At 33.8% G+C, this 22,723-nt stretch overlaps 1 protein-coding gene across 1 annotated transcript in view; it reads left to right on the plus strand.

The window, feature by feature from the left end:
* The window catches only part of USH2A (usherin), a 793,063-nt gene that overhangs the window by 78,795 nt on the left and 691,545 nt on the right, over positions 1-22,723 (plus strand). The window contains exons 4-7 of the mRNA XM_054484303.2: positions 17,849-17,912; positions 19,896-20,190; positions 21,147-21,331; positions 21,802-22,023. Of these exons, the coding sequence (XP_054340278.1) occupies positions 17,849-17,912; positions 19,896-20,190; positions 21,147-21,331; positions 21,802-22,023 (766 nt within the window). The remainder of the gene's footprint in view (positions 1-17,848; positions 17,913-19,895; positions 20,191-21,146; positions 21,332-21,801; positions 22,024-22,723) is intronic.

The raw sequence follows: 22,723 nt of genomic DNA on the forward strand, positions 1-22,723 counted from the left end.
AGTCTCACTGGTAAGAAATTCTTACCCTTTTGCTGGCATGCCAGGCTTCTGGCTTCCCTTTTCCTGAGCAGTCCTAGTGACCCAGCTTGCCGCACCATAGCCCTGGGGGCCAAGCTGCAACACAAAGGAAAATTGTCTTTTTTTCTGTCCTGGCCAGAGCAAAATATGTGTGACATAGACATTAGCCACTGTGCTCAGCACCCAATATCAAACTAGCAAGGCTCAAATTTGCCCCTGGTTGGACCCTGTCATCATTAATCCAACCTCTAACCAGAAGTTTCAACATGTGGTCTCTGGGCAAGATGGTTACCCTGAGTAAGAGAAAAGGTAAGAAAGGGAAAGGAGAGAAAGAAAGAAAAGCATTGGCTGCATACAGCAGGGTGGGGAAGGCAAAATACTCAGGGATACCAGAGAAAGACCCTCTCATTGCGCAAAAGTTCAGGCTGCCGCTTGTCAGTCATGAAGGGATCCTTTCCAGTAGTCCCATTAGCTCTCAAGCATCCCCCTTTTGGGAGGAAAAAGCTCCCCAAGTCCCACAATCACGTGCATGCCTAATTATGTCACCCACAGCCATCAGCAAAGAGGGCAAGGCAGATTAACCCAACGAGAATAGCAGTTAATATCTCATATTGCTAAACCCATTATTAGCTGAGAGGGACTTTACTGAGAGGGGCCTGAAACCCCCTAGATCTTAGGAAGGACTCTAACCTTCTTAAGTTGGGCCTTGAATCCATGTTCTGTCAAGTGTCCTTGTCTTTTATTAAGAGGGGCCTTTAACCCCCTCTGTCTTAAGAGAGACTCTAACACCCCTAAATTAGGCCTCTAACCCATTCCCATCCTTTACCCGAACAAATGTACCCCACTTACCCAGAGTCAGCCAATAAGTGCTGAAGTCTGTTTCCTTTGGGTCAGGGGAGTCTCCTCAGTGTTATCCCTTCCATGGTTCACCAGAAAGATGTTACCAGAAAGAGGTCCAGATCCAGACCCCTAGAGATACATTAAAACAAAGCAAGTTTTCCTTTTGAACTTGTCAAAAATTCCATCTTGTAAAGGATATTAAATGTTGCTTTAAGCTGAACCTTGAGCAAATTAGGTGGTTTGTGTGATCATACATGTATGTGGTGGCTTCTTGTTTGCAACTTCAAGGAACAAGTATTAATAGTTTAGTGTATGATGTTGATTTGAGTTGAGCATTTGCACAGTTTGGATAATCTTAAATTTTGACGGACACTAGCTGTGGAGACTCTTTCTGTTACTAAATCCTTTTGTTTTGAAGCTATTGCCGTTTGTATTTCTCTTGTCCTTTATATTTTTTGTCTGTTTCTTTAAGCTTTTATTGGAAATGTGAATAAGTAAAGAATTACTTGTGTTACTTGCCAAGCAATGCACATTTCATACTTTTAAATCTGTAATCAGCAATAAAAATCCTAAAATATGTATCTAAGAACATCTTAAAAAAATTCTTTTTCACTCAAGAAAGAATTCAAGGTGAGTCCATAGAGTAAAGTGAAAGCAAGTTTATTAAGAAAGTAAAGGAATAAAGAGTGGCTACTCCATGTAGAGCAGCACCCCCAATGTCTAAAAATCTTAACAACAATGATAATTAAAGCAGAAAACATATGGTAATTTTTTGGCATAAAACCCTTACTGTAATGAGCATTAAAAATAAATAAACTGCTTTTGCTCTTCATTCTAGAGACATCATATTTAAAAACTTAGATTTTTATTATTTGATTTTCATTTTGTTTCAAAATAAAATATTCTTAGTGTCACACTAAACAGAGATCAGATAATTAACCTGACCCCATGATGCATAATTTTAATTTTAATTTCAATTTGAGTTATTAATAGAAATAATGAAAGGCTGTTACCATGTTTTGGTTGAATGGACACAGATCTATTTTTTATTGTACCACATTGAGAATTTGTTTTTTTACATATATAAATCTATTAATCGTATTGTCAAAAGACTCAGTCTGTCTTTTTAGATGTGTGGTCTTGCTTTGTTGCGCAGGCTGGAGTGCAGTGGCATGATCACATCCTAGTGCAGCCTCAAGTAATCCTCCTGTCATAGCCTCCTGTGTAGCTGGGACTACAGATGCATACCACCATGACTGGCTAATTTTTATTTTATTTTATTTTTTTGTAGAGATGGTTCTTGCTATGTTGTCCAGTCCAGTTTGAAGCGATCCTCCTACCTCGGCCACCCAAAGCATAGGCATGAGCCACCATGCCCAGCTAGTCTTTTAAGCTTTATTGTTTTGAAAATAATGAAGATTGTCATTTTGATATCATATTAGAATTTTTTCTAAAAATTTAACAAGAAATTATCTTTAGTTCTTTATAATCTATGGGTGGCTATATCTATTTATAAGCATCTGTGCCAATTATTACTTTACTTCTAGTTGTAATTTAGTTTTCAAGGACACAGCTAGTCTTAATAACTTGATTTGTTTTTATTTCCATTTATTGAGTTTAGCATTTGTAACTTAAAAAATTTTTTTATTTCACTTTAAGTTCTGGGATACTTGTGCATAATGTGAAAGTTTGTTACATAGGTATATGCATGCCATGGTGGTTTGCTGCACCTATCAACCTGTCATCTAGGTTTTAAGCCCCGCATGCATTAACTATTTGTCCTGATGGTCTCTCTCGCCTCCCCATGCCTGACAGGCCCTGGTGTGTATTGTTCCCCTCCCTTCATCCATGTATTCTCATTGTTCAGCTCCCATTTATGAGTGAGAACATGTGGTGTTTGGTTTTTTGTTTCTGTGTTAGTTTGCTAAGGATGATGGCTTCCAGCTTCATCAAAGTTTCTGCAAAGGACATGATCTCACTCCTTTTTATGGCTGCATAGTTTTCCATGGTGTATATATACCACATTCTCTTTATCCAGTCTATCATTGATGAGAATTTGGGTTGGTTCCACGTCTTTGCTATTGTAAATAGTGCTGCAGTAAACATACGTGTGCATGTATCTTTCTAGTAGAATAATTTATATTCGTTTGGGTATATGCCCAGTAATGGGATTGCTGGGTCAAATAGCATTTCTGGTTCTGGGTCTTTGGGGAATCACCACACTGTTTTCAATAATGGTTGAACTAATTTACATTCCCACCAACAGTGTAAAAGTGTTCCTATTTCTCCACAGCCTCACTAGCATGTTGTTTCTTGACTTTTTAATAATCGCCACTCTGACTGAAATGAGATAGTATCTCATGGTTTTGATTTGCATTTCTCTAATGATCAGTGATGTTAAGCTTTTTAAAAAAATGTTTGTCGACTGCATTAATGTCTTCTTTTGAGAAGTATCTGTTCATATCCTTTGCCCACTTTTTGATGGGGTTGTTTGTTTTTTTCTTGTACATTTGTTTAAGTTCCTTGTAGATTCTGGATATTAGACCTTTGTCAGGTGGATAGGTTGTGAATATTTTCTCCCATTCTGTAGGTTGCCTGCTCACCCTGATGATAGTTTCTTCTGTAGTGCAGAAGCTCTTTAGTTTAATTAGATCCCATTTGGCAATTTTTGCTTTTGTTGCAATTGCTTTTGGCATTTTTGACATGAAATCTTTGCCTATGCCTATGTCCTGAATGGTAGCGCCTAGGTTTTCTTCTAGGGTTTTTATGATTTTGGGTTTTACAATTAAGTCTTTAATCCATCTTGAGTTAATTTTTGTGTAAGGTGTAAGGAAAATGTCCAGTTTCAGTTTTCTGCATAAGGCTAGCCAGTTTTCCCAGCACCATTTATTAAATAGGGAATCTTTTCCCCATTGCTTGTTTTTGTCCAGCTTGGCAAAGATCAGATGGTTGTAGAAGTGTGGTGTTATTTCTGAGGTCTCTGACCTGTTCCATTGGTCTATATGTCTGTTTTGGTACCAATACCATGCTGTTTTGGTTACTGTAGCCTTTTAGTATAGTTTGAAGACAGGTAGCATGATGCCTCCAGCTATGTTCTTTTTGCTTAGGATTGTCTTGGCTATATGGACTCTTTGTTATTTCCATACGAAATTTAAATTAGTTTTTTTCTAATTCTGTAAAGAAAGTCAATAGTAGTTTGATGGGAATAGCACTGAGTCTATAAATTACTTTGGGCGGTATGGCCATTTTCATGTTATTGATTCTTCCTATCCATGACGATGGAATGTTTTTCCATTTGTTTATGTTCTCTCTTATTTCCTTGAGCAGTGGTTTGTAGTTCTCCTTGAAGAGCTCCTTCACATCCCTTGTTAGCTGTATTCCTAGGTATTTTACTCTCTTTGTAGCAATTGTGAATGGGAGTTCATTCATGATTTGGCTCTCTGCTTGTCTATTTTTGGTGTATAGAAATGCTTGTGATCTTTGCACGCTGATTTTGTATCCTGAGACTTTGCTGAAGTTGTTTATCAGCTTTAGGAATTTGGGGGCTGAAGCAATGGCATTTTCTAAATATAGAATCATGTCTTCTGCAAACAGAGACAATTTGACTTCCTCTTTTCCTGTTTGAATACCCTTTATTTCTTTCTCTTGCCCGATTGCCCTGGCCAGAACTTCCAATACTATGTTGAATAGGAATGATGAAAGAAGGAATCCTTGTCTTGTGACAGTTTTCAAAGGGGATGCTTCCAGCTTTTGCCCATTCAGTATGATATTGTCTGTGGGTATGTCATAAATAGCTCTTATTATTTTGAGATATGTTCCATCAATACCTAGTTTAATGAGAGTTTTAACAAGAAGGGGTGTTGAATTTTATTGAAGCCCTTTTCTACATCTATTGAGATAATCACGTGATTTTGTCATTGGTTCTGTTTATGTGATAGATTATGTTTATTGATTTGTGTATGTTGAACCACCCTTGCATCCCACGGATGAAGCCAACTTGGTCGTGGTGGATAAGGATGTGCTGCTGGATTTGGTTTGTCAGTATTTTATTGAGGGTTTTTGCATCAATGTTCATCATGGATATTGGCCTGAAGTTTTCTTTTTTTTTTTTCTTTTTCTTTTTTTTTTTTTTTTTTGTCATGTCTCTGCCAGGTTTTTGGTATCAGGATGATGCTGGCCTCATAAAATTAGTTAGGGAGGAATTCCTCCTTTTCAATTGTTTGGAATAATTTCAAAGGAATGGTAGCAGCTCCTCTTTGTACCTCTGGCAGAATTCAGCTGTGAATCTGTCTAGTCCTGTGCTTTTTTTTTTTTTTGGTTGGTAGGCTATTAATTACTGCCTCAGTTTCAGAACTCGTTATTGGTCTATTCAGGGATTTGACTTTTTCCCAGTTTAGTCTTTGGAGGGTTTATGTGTCCAGGAATTTATCCATTTCTTCTAGATTTTCTAGTTTATTTGTGTAGAGGTATTTATACTATTCTCTGATGGTAGTTTGTATTTCTATGGGGTCAGTGGTGTTATCCCCTTTGTCATTTTTTATTGTGTCTATTTGATTCTTCTCTCTTTTCTTCTTTGTCTAGCTAGCAGTCTATTTTTTTTTTCAAAAAAAAAAACCAGCTCCTGGATTCATTGATTTTTTGAAGGGTTTTTCATGTCTCTCCTTCAGTTCTGCTCTGATTTTAGTTGTTTCTTCTTTTCCTAGATTTTTTTTATTTGTTTGCTTTTGCTTCTCTAGTTCTTTTAATTGTGATGCTAGAGTGTCAATTCGAGATCTTTCTAGCTTTCTGATGTGGGCATTTAGTGCTATAAATTTCCCTCTTAACACTGCTTTTGCTGTGTTCCAGAGATTCTGGTATGTTGTTTCTTTGTTCTCATTAGTTTCAAAGAACTTCTTGATATCTGCTTTAATTTCATTATTTACCCAGGAGTCATTCAGGAGTAGGTTGTTCAATTTCCATGGAGTTGTGTGGTTTTGAGTGAGTTTTTTAATCTTAATTCTAATTTGATTGCATTGTGGTCTGAGAAATTGTTATGATTTCAGTTCTTTTGCATTTGCTGAGGAGTGTTTACCAATAACTTTGAAAAATATCAGCGATTTTTCCAGGTATTAGACATTTATGGCTTTGAAATTTCAAAGTATGTTTAAACAATTTTAAAAAATTCATCAACAGCCTCCTCCCACATTCTGCATTTACATTTATCATTGTCATGTGTGTTCTTATACTTTTATCATTAGATTGAAAAATATACAATTGCCATTCTTATAGATTAAAAATGGTCAAACATTGGCTACTTCAAATAGTTCAATATGTAAGTATCTCAAAATAATATAATATATGCTATTATCTTTATGTTGTTAGTATTTATGTAAGTGCTCATATATATACATATGCACATATATAAAAATACATAGTATATCTTCAACTTGCCTTTTTCATAAATAATTTTTTTGAGAATTACCCCTTTTGATATTTTGTTCATTCATTTTAGTTTCTCTATTAGTATTTCACTTTATTAAAAAAATGTATGGATTATGTATTTGTTTCCATGTGGAGAGTTAGCTTTTCTCTTTATGTAATTTATAGAAGGTTGCAATTAATATTTTGTATGTCTCCTTGTGTGCATTTGTGAGAATTTCCATAGAAAAAGCACTATGAAAAGTATCGTAGCCTTCTCAAATATTCTTATCTCCCACTTTGTTAAATCACCAAACTGTTATCTAAAGTGGTTGAACCAATTTGCCTTCCTACGGCAACAGGTAAAATACCCATTTGCCTGTGTTATCAATATGTTTTGTTTTCCAACATTTTTGCCAAAATCATGAGTATGAAATACTCCCTTATTTTTGTTTTAATTTTAATTTCTTTAGTAACTATTAAAATATTGAAACATATGGCATTTGTGTTTTTGCCTCTGTGAATTGCTTGTTCTGGTATAGCTTTAGTTAAATTTTCCATTGCATTTCCTTGTCAGTAAAAGTTATGCTTATAATCTGCATTTTACATGTTATAATTATATTGATTGTAAAAATATTTCCTTCAGTGGTTTGACTTTTAAAATTTTTTGTATTTTTGGTCTGTCACACAAGAGTTTTAAATTTTAACATTGGCCAATATATCGGTTACTTTTTATGGTTCAGATAGTTTTATGTATTACTTAAGAAATTCTTTTTTATCCTGATATATATAGCCTTCTATTTTTACTGAAATTAATGTTTGTATAATGTGTGAGGTAGATATTTAATTTTAACTTATCTTTATTGGCACATTCTTGTCCCACTGATTTTTATTGAACACACATTATTTCCTCACTGATTTTTAAAGCCACCTCTATTGTATCAAGCTCCAATTTGATGGTTGTGTGTTTAACATCTTGTTTCAGAGGTCAATTTCATTAACTTCTTGCCAAAAGCTATAGCATTTGATTAACTTTTGATATCTTGTAATGGATTCCTTCTTACCAATCTTCTTCAGCTGTTCTTAGGTCTTACTCCTCCAAATGAATTTTAGGATCAGTTTATATAAAAATCTTTATTGAGATTTTTTATTGGAATTGAATTAAATTTATACAACAGCTTAGGGAGCATTTATATTGTTATGCTGATTTTTTTCTTCCATGATCATAGTATATCATTCTATTTATTTGGATCTTCTTTTATGTCTTTTAATAAATTTCTATAAACAAATTTCTATAAACAAAAATTTATAACATAATAAAAGGGATAAATATAAAATTTATTCCTAGGTATCTCAAGGTTTTGGTGCTATTGTAAATAGTATCTTTTATTAAATTGCATTTTATATTTATTGCTGATATAAAGAAATATTATAAATTGTTATATATCATTCTTATTTCCAACACCATTTTGGAACACATTAATTAGAATATTTGACTATAGATTTATTTGAATTGTTGAGGTAGAAAACCATGTAATTTGCAAATAATATATTCATGTCATTCTAATTCTTATGGATTTTACTTCTTTTCTTTGTCTGATTGTGAGGTCTAGACATTCCTTTATCGATGTTGAAGAAAAGCAGTGAGAGCAAGCATCCTCAACTTGTCATTACTTTAATAGAAATGGCTTTACATTTTTTCCTTTAAATAAGATGTTTGCCATATCACGTTAAAAAGTTTCCCACCTATTCCTAATTGTTTAGGGTTTTCTATTTGTTTGTATATGATGTATTTTTTAAGACATGGCAGATTTAATTTGTTGAGATATAATTTTCATGCCTATGGTACCAAGTGAGATTGGTCCTGTGGTTTTCCTTTCTTTTACTGTCCTTGAGAACATGTTTCGGCTCTCCCATTTATGACCTGTTTTACCTTGGGCAAATTTCTTAATATCTATATGCTTCAGTTTCCTCATCTTTAAAATTAGGATCAAAAGAATATCTTTCCATATTGTTTTTATGAGGATTAAATAAAATAATATACATAAAGCACACGGAACAGGGCCTGCTACTCAGTATGCAATAGTTATTAGCTGTCATTGTCATCATCATTAATATTAAGATATTTTAAAACACTTTTCCCCTAAAATACATAGAGTACTTTGATGCATATCCTAAGATCTGTCTCTGGCTGCTATTTCTGGGCATTTCTTTGTTGTAATATTTCTGGTAGCTCTTACTTGTGACTGAATTGTAGACATTTGATGCCCACAGACTATTCAGCTCTTTCAACTTCTACCTTGTTCCTAAGGAAATCTGAATCAATTCATCAGGGTCTTTCCTAAAGAAATTTGTCAAGGTTATCCAATCCAATGCCACGATTATATATCTTCTTGTATGATTGTGTTTTTGATGTTTGTCAAAGAAATTTTTGCCCAAGTCAGGGTCACAAAGAATTTTCCTGTAATTTTTTCTAGCTATATTATAGTTTTAGGTTAGTTCTATTATCCATATTGAGTTAAACTTTTACATAAGGTGCATGATATGGTTTGAGGTACTTTAAAAAACATAAGATATCCAATATTCCAGTACCGTTCTTGGAAAGAAGAGTATTCTTTTTCCATTTAATTTTCTTTGCCACTTAGTTAAAATACAGTGGACTGTGTATGATTTTCTTATCAGCTTTTTCATTGCTACTATAGTAGGTATGCAATTGATTTTCATGTATTGATATTGCAACTTGCAACTTTGCTGAACTCATTTATAATTCCTAATAGATTTTAGTAGATTTCTTAGAGTTTTCTATGTACAAGAGATAGTTTTGCTTCTACTTTTTCAATATGGAAAGATTTATTTCTTCTGCTTGCCTATTTGCCCTGTCTGGTAACTACAGAAAAATGTTGACTAGAAGTGACAAAAGTGGACATTGTTATCTTGTTCCTGATCTTAGGGAAAAAGCATTTTTTCACCACTAAATATGATGTTAGCTGTTGGTTTGTCACAGATACCCTTTATTAGATGAGGAAGTTGCCTTCTTTAATAGTTAGTTGCTTTTTAAAATTTTTATCATGAAGTGTTAACTTTGACAATGTAACTACTGAGATGATCATGTGGTTTTTGTCCTTTATTTTTCCAAGTTTGTGTATTACTTGATTACTTTTCGTACATTGAACCAGCCTTGCCTCCTTGTGATAATTCCACTTGCACATGGTGTATAATCCTTTTTGTTAGTACTGTATTTGGTTCACTAGAATTTTGTTGAAGACTTTTGCATCTGTATTCATAAGGCATATTGGCCTATAGTTTTCTTTTGATGTCTTTGATGTTTTTGGTATTAGGGTAATACTGGTTTCATAGAATAATTTGGAGAGTGTTTCTTCCTCTTCTATTTTGTGGAAGGGCTTGTGAAGTAATGGTGCTACTTCTTTAAATGTTTGCTAGAATTTGCCAATGAAGGCATCTGGTCCTAAGCTTTTCTTTGTGGAAATTTTTTAAAAATTACTAATTTGATCTCTTTTAGTGATATAGATCTATTCAGATTGCTAATTTCTTCTTGAGTCAGTTTACATAATTTGTGTGTTTCTTGGAATTTGTCTATTTTATCTAGGTTGTCTAATTTTTGGCATGCAGTTGTTCATAGTATCCCTTATGATCCTTTTTTGTGTCTGCAAAGTCAGTTGTAATTTCCCTTTTTTAATTCCTGATTTTAATCATTAGAGTCACCTCTTTCTTGGCTAGTCTAGTTGAATGTTTGTCAAATTTGTTAATAATTTCTAACAATCAACTTTTGTTGTTTTTCTTGTTGTTTTTCTATTCTCTATTTTATTTGTCTGCTCCAATCTTTATAATTTCTTTTCTTCTGCTAGCTTTAGGTTGAGTTTTTTTTTCTTTTTCTAGTTTCTTAAGGTAGAAGTTTAGGTTATTGATTTAATAAATTTCTCTTTAAATATAAGTGTTTACAGCTCTAAATATCACTTTAAACACTACTTAAATCCCATAAAGTGTGATATGTTGCATGTTCACTTCCATTAATCTCAAAGGATTTTAAAATCTTTTTGTAATTTCTTCTTTGATCATTAGTTATTAGGAATGGGTTAATTTTCACATATCTGTTAATTTTACAAATTTGCTTCTGTTATTGATTTCTAATTTTTTCTATTATGATCCAAGAATATACTTTGCATGATCTCAGTTATTTTAAATTTATTGAGACTTGTTTTATGGCCTAACATATAATCTATCCTGGAGAATGTACCATATGCACTTGAGAAGAGTTTGTATTCTGTTGTTGGTGGGTGGAGTGTTCTGTTGGTGTCTGTTAAGTCTAATTGGTTTATAAAGTCGTTCAGGTCTTCCATTTCTGTTTATATTCAGTGTAGTTGCTCTCTCCATGATTGAAAGTAGGATATTGAAGTCTCCACTATTGTTGTTAAGTGGTGAATTTTTCTCTTTAAATCTTTAAGTTTGTCATTTTTACTGTTGTTAGACACATACATGATTATAATTGTTTTATTTTCCTGATGGATTGATATCTTAAAATATCCTTGTCTCTACTAACAATTTTGTCTAAAGTCTATTTTGTCTGATGTTAGCATAGGAGCTCAAGCTCTCTTTTGGTTATTGTTTGTGTGGTGTATCTTTCTTTTCATTCTTGAACATTCAATCTATTTGTTTCCTCGAATGTAGAGTTTGTCTCTTGCAGAACTCCTATAGGGGGTCATGTTTGTTTGTTTTTCCATTTTGTAAATATCTACTTTTTGGTTGAAGTGCTTAAGCCATTTACATTTAGCACAGTGACTCATAAGGTTGTTACAATGTCACTTTGCTGTTGGTTTTTTTAAATATGATTTATGTCTTCTAAATTTCTCTATTCTTCTTTCACTGTCTTCTTTGGGTTAAAAAGTTATTTTCTAGTGTATAATTTAATACCCTTGTCATTTATTCTACTATGTTTGTTGCCCATGATGTTATCATTAACATCTTAATTCATAAAAATCTAATTCAAATTAATACCAACTTAATTTTAAGAGTATACAAAATTTTGCATCTATATAGTTTTTATTCCCTCTGCTTTCTTTTGTGCTGTTATTGTCTATGGAGATTTTTTACATTGGGTACCCATCAACACAGATATATAATTATTGCTTTATAAAGTCATCTTTTAAAACAAATGTGAGAAAGAAAAAGAATTACAGTAAAAATACATTTATAATCTTTTTAAATATTTACCTATTTAATTACCTTTACAGGTACTCTTTATTTCTTCATCCAGATTACATTACTCTCTAATATCCTATCATATCAGCCAGAAGGACTTCTTTTGGTATTTCTTGTAGAGCAAGTCTGGTAGTGATAAAACCTCTCAATATTTCTTTATCGGAAAATGTTAATTTATCCTGCATTTTTGAAGGAGAGTTTTGGTGGAAAAAATAGTTTTTGGTGTACAGTTATTTTTTTTAGGACTTTAAATATGTCATTCCTCTCCTTTCTGGACGCCATGGTTTCTTCACAAGAAATCTGTGGTTAATCTTATTGAAGATCCCATGTAGGAGATGGCCTTTTCTCACTTGCTGCTTTCAAGATTTTCTCTTTGTCTTTGTCTTTCAACAGTTTGATTTTTAATGTGCCTAGGGTGTGGATCTATTTGAATTTATCCCACTTGCAGTTCATTGAGCTTCTTGGACGTGTAGATTAATAGTTTTCATCAAATTTCAGAAGTTTTTAGTAATTATTTCTCTAAATATTCTTTCAGTCCTTTTACCTCTTCTCTAAAACTCCCATTATGCCTATGCTGGTACTCTTGATGGTGTCCCACAGCTTTCTGGGGCTTTGTTAATTTCTCAACATTCTTTCTCTGTCTATTGCTCACACTGAATAATCTCAGTTGACCTGTATTCAAGTTCACTAATTATTTCTTCTGATCATTTAGATCTGCTAGTGAGCTCTGCTAGTGAATTTTTCATTTGAAAGTTTTCTATTTTCTATTTATTTTTTCTTTTTTTGATGAAATGAGGTCTCACTACGTTTCCCAGGGTGGTCTCAAACTGCTGGGCTCATGATCCTCCCAACTTAGCCTCCCAAAGTGCTGGGATTACAGGCATGAGCCACCATGCCTGGCTAAAAATTTTCTATTTCTTTTCTCATATTCTATATTTTCTAAAGCATCATTGTCATACTTTGCTTTAGTTCTTTGGACACTTTGTTTTTAGTTATTTGAACATATATAAAATAGTTGATTTAAAGTCTTTGTCTAGTAAGTTTAATGTATGAGCTTGCAATTGACCCATTTCCATTGCCCATTTTTCTTCCCCTGTATATTGTTTGTAGGAGTTTCTTTGCATATGTCATATTCTTTGTTGAAAACCAGACGTTTTAAACACATAGTGTAGCAAATCTGGAAATCAGATTTTTCCCTTTCCAGAGTTGTTTTGTTGCTGCTATTTGTCACTATTACTACTGTTTGCTTGTTTAGCGGCTTTCCTGAACTAATTCTGTGAAGTCTGTTTCTTTGTCATATGTGATAAATGAAGTCATTGTTTGCTTATCTTAGTAGTCAGCCAATGATTGAACAGAGAATTTCTTAAATGCCTGGAACCAATACATTTTCCAGTCTCTGGTGAGAGATCTGTACACATGTTGCAGAATGCCATCAACACTGAGGCAATTTAACACTCTCCTTTAGTCACCACTTCCTGCTTGTGCAGAGCCTCAAAGTCAAGCAGAGGTGAGACCTTAGGACTTTCTCAGGTCTTTCTTTAGCATGTGCATATACCTGAGCACATACTTAGCCTTTTGCATGTTCATAATCTTGTAGATTCGCAGGCATTTTTTTAAGGATTTGCAAAGCCCTTATGGACATGATGTTTCACATCTTCTCCTTTTAAGTATTTTGGATTGTTTGTTGTTTCTTCTGACTGTTGTTGCTGCCTGAGTCAACTGCAATGTTAAGCAGTTGCCACTGATTATTTTTAACAAATAATTGTTTTAAACAAACAGAGTAAATGCGGTTTCCAGTGGATGAACTCTGAGTCAATTCAAGCCTTACTAGTGGGGCTTTCCATGGTACTTCCAGGCAGATCGAATAATGACAATCATCTGAGGATAGAGCTTTGAAACAGCTCCACTCCCATTCTGATCCTCTAGCGGTAACTAGGCTGCTGGTTTTCACCCTGATTGCAAACTGTTCATTTTCAGGGCTCCCAGTGAGTAGCAGAGAGGAGTATGGGAATAGGAAAGCTAAAATGCCATAGAACATGTTGTTCTTACCAATATTCAGTCATTTAAAAAATAAACACTCTCCACATTGTTGCAAGTCTTTGGTTTGTTTCCAGAGTTCTCAATAAGTTGATGTGATATTCTTTGCCAGTGTTCCCATTGCTTTTATGGAAGACAGAATCTTCCATTGTTTTCACTCTGCCATTGCTGATGTCCTTTTATTCGTTTCCTCAATGTCTTATAGTTTTTACCTGTATACATTGCCATGCTTTATTAGATTTATAACTAATATTTCACATTTTCAGTGCTAATAAAATAGTATTTAAAAGTCTTAATTTCCACTGGTTAATCACTAGTATATAGAAATTAAATTATTACGCATTTAACTTCTACCAAACAAAATTAACTAATTCACTTGTTATTTCTAATAGCTTTTATGTACATTCATGGAAATTTTCTGAGTAGATAATTATGCTATCTGCAAATGAGAGTTTATTTCTTTCCTTCTGATTGTTGTGGCATTTGTTACTTAGCCTTATTGTCTGTTTTTACCCTGATTTATATGTTGGATTGCTTAGTCGTTTTCCCATTTAACTAGTTTTGTTGTGCCACCCAGTTGTAATGCATAACAACTTCTTTCCAGTCATCACCTATTTTCTGACTAGACAACTATGAGGTCTTTCTTGTATGAGTCATGTCTATTTCCTTGATCAATTTATATAATTTAGACATATCTTTGCCATATGAATATTTTTCAAAGAAGAATTTTTATGGAATGTTTATCCCAATGAATACCTGTTGTTAAAAAATTGGCAAGTAGCAAAGGCATAAGTAAAATTTATTTCTATGACTGTCCTTGAAATATTTGATAGTATTCTCACTTCAAATCGTAATTCTTTTATTTGGGATGGATGATTCACATTAACTCTAGGTCTTTAGAAAACTTGCTGTAACTCTTTTTTAAGAAGAATTCCTTCAAATATGAATTCTTTGGCAATGGATATGATTGCAAACTCCAAAATTTAAAACTGAAATGGTTTTTAAAGGTTATAAAACCCAGCCCCTTTATTTTATAGATAATAAAATAGATTTCATTATCCCTCTGCAGCAGAGCTTCCCTTTAGTTATTATTAAAATATAGGGAGTGAATTCTAATTTATCAGCATTGAAAAGTATACCTCCACTTCTAATACCCTGGTCTGACTGCCAACATTTTTCACACATATGACTGTAATATCCTCCTAACTGGCCTCTTGGCTTCTACTCTTATCTTCCTATATTCTAGTCTCAGAACTTTTGAATAATCCTGAGATCACATCACTCCTCTTCTCAAAACCCTCCAATGGCTTCCCATTTTACTCAGACTAGAAATCAAATTTCTTACAGTAGGCTATAAGACTTTGTATATATAACAATTGGTACCTCCATCCTCCCCTTTCCCCCAGCCAGCTACTTGTCTGACCTAACCTTCTAATAACCTCCCCTCTTTTATTCTGCTCCAGGATGCTAGCTCCTTGCACCTCCTCTAACATGCCAAGCATACTGATTTAGAGGTCTATGTGCTTATTAATGCCTGCCTGGAACATTTCGCCCCTAGATATATGTATGACTCATTCCCATTCGCCTGTCAATGCCACATTCTCAATGAGGCCTCTCTTAAAGATAACATCCCCACTAAAATCCAGCCGTGCTCTCCAACCTGCTGTAATCCTTCTGTTTTTCATAAAATATATTGCATTCTAATATACTATTTGAATTACTCATTCATTATGTTTATCTACGTGAATGCAAGCGCCATAAAAGCAAGGGTATTTTGTTGTTGTTAACTGATTGTACCTTTGGCACTCGTGAAAGTGCCTGGCACATAATAGGATTCCAACAAATATTTGTGAATGAATCAATACATAAAAGAATGAAGCCACCCTGACACTTAAAGCCATGGTTCAGGTTTTAGCAACATCACAGTGTTCAGTTTTGCTCTCTTTCAGTTATGGTAAGTCTTTCAAAATTATGAATGGCTAGCCCCTGTTTATTATGATCTGGGTTCTTTGAGATAAAACATTTCCCTAGAGGTTCTATATAAAACATTTTAGACAATATTTTATCCTGAGAAAGCAAATTGGATAACGTGAAATACAGGTAATTTTTTTTTTCTCCCTGATAGCTCATTGTGTTGACAAAAATAGGAAATGAAGACTGTCAGTTTTCTAGGGCTGCCATGCAAAAGTACTGCAAACTGGGTGGCTTCTCCCAGAAAGAGAATGCCTAGGACTATAGTGGGACACAGAAGGTTCCCCACAAGGAGTATTTCAAAGCTGAGACATTAAGGGCTGTATGAGGCAGAAAAATTGGAAGCAGAGGCAAAATTGGAACCTTAGGGCTGAGAGAGCCTGAAGGTTGTGGGGCATTAAAAATTCATGCTGTAGATTAGCAGTGTGGGGTGTAAAGGATGCTAGGAGAGGAAGAACTGAGCATGGTTAGGGATAGTTGAAGGTGAAGAACAAATGGGACACAGGCCCAGCTTCCTTGACAACATTATCTCTTACCTCACAAATAAAATTTATGCTATGAGGAGTGACTTTCCTATTCGTCTTTCCTACTCCCCAAATAAAAGCATAGGCACACAATGGCTTTGCTGTATTTGCATGTATTCTTCTCATCTTTCTTCTAAGAATGACATGTCCATCCTTCAACCATTCTCTACTTTGTTTAACTCTAGATCCTGGATCCAGGTCAATTGATCATAGATCATGTTGCCTGGATGGCCAATTAACTGAAAGAATATTTTACCATGTTTTCTTATTTCTTGTAACTAATTATAAATTTTAGAACAATTTGTGTTGGAAATCTTCTAAAGATTTCTGCAAAGTTTTAGTAGATTTTGTTTTGTCTTCATAACACCACTTGGAGGAACAGTTCTTTGCACTTGTGCCAGCTGCCTGTTTTAGGACAGATAGAGTAGAAAAACTCTCCCTATGGGAAAGTCAGAGCAGGAGGCTGCCTAGAGCACATCTTCCTGTGGGCCTCAGCTCATGGGGTATGTGGAAGACTGAGACTAATGGGCAGAAAGGGAGAGCCTATAACTGTATTTTTCTTAGAATATATCAACTGAGAATACACTAATGAAGAAATATATAATATTTTGGTTATTTTCTCAAATATATTATTCAATATAAATATAACATGTAAATATATGAATATACACAAATATATGCATACACACACTCACACACAGACACATACTCTTTTTAGACTCCTAGTCTCACACTTTGCTTGTGAGTTTCTTCCTGATTCTGAGATCACTATCTCAGACTACTTTGTGTGCTAATTCTCCTCTCCATGTTTTATTTATCAGCTATATCCTTACTCTGTCCCAGTTTCCTCCAAGCAACCACCAAGGAGCAGCAGAAAACATAAATCAAACATTCTTTAAAACTCTATCAAGACAGAGTGAAAACAATAGTTAAAAGAAAAAACACATTGGGGAAATGGTCATTTGATGAATTAAAATTGCTCCAATTTTATTTTTTTAGAACTATTGAAATAATTATTGAAATAAATTTTGTTATTAAAAATATAACAAAAAACTTGGAGTTGGTAGTTTTTCTGCTTTATTCTGTCTCCACTCTCTTGGGCTTGTCTTAGTAAGTTCTGAAAAAATATTTGCCAAACAAATAAAATAATACCATGTGGATTAAGGTTGATAGCTACATTTGCCTTGAAAGGTCACCTCATTCAAAGTAGATTGGTCTTTGAACCTGGTTTTCTTAGAAGATTTTCCCTGAGGCAATAAAATTCTGAGAGTGAACTATGATACTATTGATATATGTGAATGACACAGAACCCACAAGCAGGAAGTCTTCGATGAGTCCTCATTTGGAGATTTTCTAGAACAGACATTAATTTAACTTTAGAGAGGACCCAAACAGATAGCCTGGAGCTTGGAGCTATAACAGGTGGGATGTGAGAGTGAGGAATCTTCCTTCTGGCATTGCAAATACTCTGGAAATTGCAATCGGAAGCAGATGACAATCAAATTTAGGGCTGATGAGATAATATATTTATGGAGTTATAAACTAGAGAGAAATTTGACTTGGGAAGGGACTTCTGGAGAAAGCCATGAGTTCAATCAGTAAATAAGCTGGCCAAAGTATTCACTTTGACTTAAGTCCTACAATGTCCATGGAGATAACTATGATTATTTTTGTTATTAATGTGGAATTAGCAAACTAGAGATTGATCTGTAAAAGTTTCAAAGGGCAGTAACATAAATATCTTTTTAACCTTAAAATTTTCAAAGGAATATCACTTAAATACTTGTCAGGTATTGCTTGGTAAACAGAGAATTCTCATATTATGTACATGTGTGTATTTGCAGGCTTAGAGCAGTTTGTCGGAAGAATGCAAGATTTTCGATTATACCAAGTGGCACTTACAAACAGGTAAGCAGATGTTGCATTGTAAACCTCAAGAACAGTAAGGATAAATGCTGAATTCACTTAAATAATAATACCATGTAGATTATACCATTTTTTATCTTTATAGCATTTGGCAAACTTCACCTAATTAATGTTTACAGTGTTTGCTTTGGCTTAGTCTATGGTTGTTTTTCACTAGTACTACTCTTGGGGAACACCTTGTAATATGAAATTGATCACATTTTTCCTAAGGATATTCTGTAAGAAAACTTGATATTTGAACATTTTATAAAACTTGGAATACAATGTTTAAATTTTCTATATGAGGTAGTTTTTATTAACAATACTTGAGAAACTTCTACATCTGCCTTTTTTAAATTGGTTTGTTGACTTTATACCTACTAGAGAATGTAGAACAATAAATATGATTAGTTATTTTGATATATGGGAAATTCTCAAGAGACTGGTCTATTAGACTTGGAGACAAGAAGAATGAGCATTTGAAGTATTGTGATATATTTTCCTATTTTCAGTGAACAAATAATTATATAGACTCAGGCTAGCTTTAATGACGTTATTTCCTTATCTTGAGAGTAGATGGGAAATCTTTCTTAGGGCTTCTTAAAGGCACACAGAATTTTAAAAAATTTAAGTGAAATTCTGCTTAGGATGCCTTTGAACTTTCTTCTTCAGCTTATGTTATCATGGTATAATAGTATATTGTTGTATGGATGAGTTGATCTTACTTCTATTAAAAATCAAAAAGAAGAATGTTCATTCATATTTCTTCAAGGCAGATGTAAATTAGTGTGGTGGGTTTCCGAATGAGAAGACTAGCCCTTGTAAATTTAGAAGCATTGCTTTTGATGTGGTTTTTAGTCCATGGCAGATCATTAACAATATAAACATTCTTTCTTACCAGGCTATATAATCAAGGTATGCCACAATAAGGGGTGCCATAGCCCTGAAACACAGTGTTAGGTGTATTTACTGCCAACAGCCTTACTATATTTTAGATCACCTTTGTCTAAAATGCTGAAGGGCAATGTTGTAGTAGTTCTTTGGGAATAAAGTTTTTCCTTGGGAGTAAAAGATTTTATACTGGATTCTATACTGGTGGCTTTTGGTCCCATTCAAAACTTGGTATCAGTTGAAAAGTATTGATGAGATTTAAAGAAGGTATGACTTCATGCGATTTAATGAATGGAAAAGCTGCCTGACTCCTTCATTGCTCCACTGGGGTCTGAGAGGAAAAGCCTGGTTTCTCTGGTAAGACTTTGGTTACTAATTTTGGCCTACCTGAAATGTCTGGGAAGGTGCTATGTGGAAGAATGCCTATAAATAGAATGACTAATTCTGGTCTAGAACAAGTATATTGCCCTTAATGGAAAAATTAAATATATCTACCTGGAATTGGCATTCTTTGACTGTTGGCAGCCGCCATATGATCTGAAGCCAATGAAGCATTACAGGATGTCAGGATCTGTACTGATGAGTCACAGGAAACCATTGACAAATGGCCTTGGCCTCAGTCCTTCACTTAAAACAGAAGCAGATAAAATGATACTTGCTTTCGTACTTCTTTCCCATGGATGAACTGAAAACATTATCTATAACTCTCATTATTTTCCATATATTATTGTTCGCTCTCAGAAGTTAGTTTAGCAACCTAAGTAAATGTGATAATTTCTATATTATCACAAATAGACACAGTAAAATATTGTGGTGTTTAAATAAGTATCTTAATAATCAGACAAGGGCTTATGCATGCCTCTTGATATAAATAAAAAGTTAATATTAAAATGTGCAGATTTTGATATACATTTTATGATAATGAATTTATTTGGCCAAAAATAAGTTTTATTTTATGTTTCATGCCTAAAATTATTAAAGCTAAATGGATACTCATGAAAGCACTAAACGAGTGACATTCATTTGTAACAACTCTTAGAAATTCTATTACTGTTAAGCTCTTTGTCCTTACCGTCTCCCTCTTGACTCCCACAGAGAGGTTCTGGAAGTTTTCTCTGGAGATCTTCTCAGATTGCATGCCCAATCACATTGCCGTTGCCCTGGCAGCCACCCACGGGTCCACCCTTTGGCACAGCGGTATTGCATTCCTAATGACGCAGGAGACACAGCTGATAATAGAGTGTCACGGTTGAATCCTGAAGCCCATCCTCTCTCTTTTGTCAATGATAATGATGTTGGTACTTCATGGGTTTCAAATGTGTTTACAAACATTACACAGCTTAATCAAGGAGTGACTATTTCAGTTGACTTGGAAAATGGACAGTATCAGGTAATGAGAAACAATAAGGTGTACATTAATTTCCTGTGGTTATTGCAACAAATGCCCACAAACTTCATGTCTTAAAACAACAGAAATATATTCCCTAACAGTTCTAGAGACCAGAAATATGAAATCAACATGTTGGCAGGGCTACATTCCCTTAAAGGTTCCAGAGGAGGATCCCTCCTTGCCATTTGCAGCTCCTGGTGGCCCTTGGTGTTACTTGGCTTGTGGCACCACAACTTCAATCTCTGCCTCCATTTTCACATGGTGTCCTTCCTTGATTCTCTGTGAGCATCAATTATTCCTTTTCTTTATCTTATATAAGGCCCACCCTATTAAACCCAGGATGATCTCATATTGACATCCTTAATTATACTGCAAAGACCCTATTTACAAATAAAGTCACATTTACAGGTTTGGACAGTAGTACTTGGACATATCTATTTGGGAACACAATTCAACCCACTACAAGGTAAAAACTGAACTAGGCAATTGAACCTTGCCTCATTAAAGTAGTGTATTATAATGTATGCAATAAAAATACCTAAAAGACAACATGTAGGGACTTATGTTTGAGATTTGTATCAAAATGATATTTATGAAATGTTGAAAATAATTATTTTTATTAAGTATCAAAAATTAATACAAACTAAGGTGCTTTTTCTAAATTACTTAAGAAGTCTATATATATGGCATTTATTTCATAGAAGTAATATTCTTTGTTTATGTCTTTATTTGCATGTTGATTTATAAAATCTGTGAGCAAATGGACAGATACACAATTATAGAATATGTTGCTTTTACCATAGGGCTATGAAGTTTCTGGATGTCTAATACATATTTGATAACTATAATTATGATGAAGTGAGCCAATATATTTGAATCTAATAATTCCATCTTTTGATATATACTGATGGTTAAACTTAAAACTTTAATTACATTAATTAACTTTCCATTTTCAGGTGTTTTATATTATCATTCAGTTTTTTAGTCCACAACCAACGGAAATAAGGATTCAAAGGAAGAAGGAAAATAGTTTAGATTGGGAGGACTGGCAATATTTTGCCAGAAATTGTGGTGCTTTTGGAATGAAAAACAATGGAGATTTGGAAAAACCTGATTCTGTCAACTGTCTTCAGCTTTCCAAGTATGAATATTTTTAAACAATTAATTTAATAGACTGATTGGTTATTAATAACATACAAGTATGCTAGCTCTCTAGGCTGGGGTAGACTTCCCTTCACCACCAACTTCCTTGGGCAGATTCTCCTAAGTCTTATCCCTAAATTGGGTTTAAAACTATGTTTAAAGTTCCTGTAAAAGACATTAGAGTGACCTTATTTCAATCTCACTGGTGTGTCACAATCTGATTTTCAGATTGTTTAGCAAGTTATCTGTGTAAATAGAATTTTCATTATGTTTTCAAGGAACTGTTTTAGTGTGGCTTTCTATGATAATCCTGTATTGTTTATATATGAAATATATGGAATATGCTTTTCCTAGAATGAAGAATTTAAGCTTTTATTGATACTGTGTAGTAATTTCTCAACATTTTGATTTCTGTTTTGCCAAAAATGTGAATAGATTTTCATGACATCTAATTTCTTTCATTAACAGTTTTACTCCATATTCCCGTGGCAATGTCACATTTAGCATCCTGACACCTGGACCAAATTATCGTCCTGGATACAATGACTTCTATAATACCCCATCTCTTCAAGAGTTCGTAAAAGCCACGCAAATAAGGTTTCATTTTCATGGGCAGTACTATACAACTGAGACTGCTGTTAACCTCAGACACAGATATTATGCAGTGGATGAAATCACCATTAGTGGGAGGTATTATTATGAATTTTGTTTTCAACAAGGTTTTTGTCATACTTATTGTCTTAACAGCACATTAAGATGTCAGAGCAAGCCAGATTTCAAGCTTTACATTTTGAAATGATTTCATTCTCTAAGATTTTAGGGGAAGATCTGTATGTGAGTCTTTTCTCTATATAACATTGTTTATATATATATATAAAACATATTTTATAAATATACATATATATATATATACAGGAATTGATTTTCAAAAGCTGTTGCTTTTAGAAGCTATGATACTCTGAATCTGACTTAGAAGTGATTTACCCAATGTTTTACTTGATTTGTTCTGGAATATAATTTTCAAATATTCTCAAAAGCAAAGAGATGGAGCTGAATTTGGAGTTGTAACTATAGCACCAGAAAGTTTTTAAGTACAGATCTTGAACTACCTGAGTTCATAGTGCACAGTTCCATGGGTAATACTTGTTTTTCTTTAATGGAAAGATCTGATATGCCCTAAGTAGTTTATAAATGTCTGATCGTAATTGAGAACATGACTCACAATATTGAAAAAGAAATGACAGCTGCAAACCTAGGCAGCATACTGTCTAATATAGAAATGTACATATAGAGTATATTTAGAATGGATTGTTCTAGAGGAATGATAGGCCTTGTGAATAAAATATGTCTTTAAAAGCAGACCAAAATACCAGTATATAAGCATTGTTTA

Source organism: Pongo pygmaeus, chromosome 1 (assembly GCF_028885625.2).
Source record: "Pongo pygmaeus isolate AG05252 chromosome 1, NHGRI_mPonPyg2-v2.0_pri, whole genome shotgun sequence".
Taxonomy (NCBI): domain Eukaryota; kingdom Metazoa; phylum Chordata; class Mammalia; order Primates; family Hominidae; genus Pongo; species Pongo pygmaeus.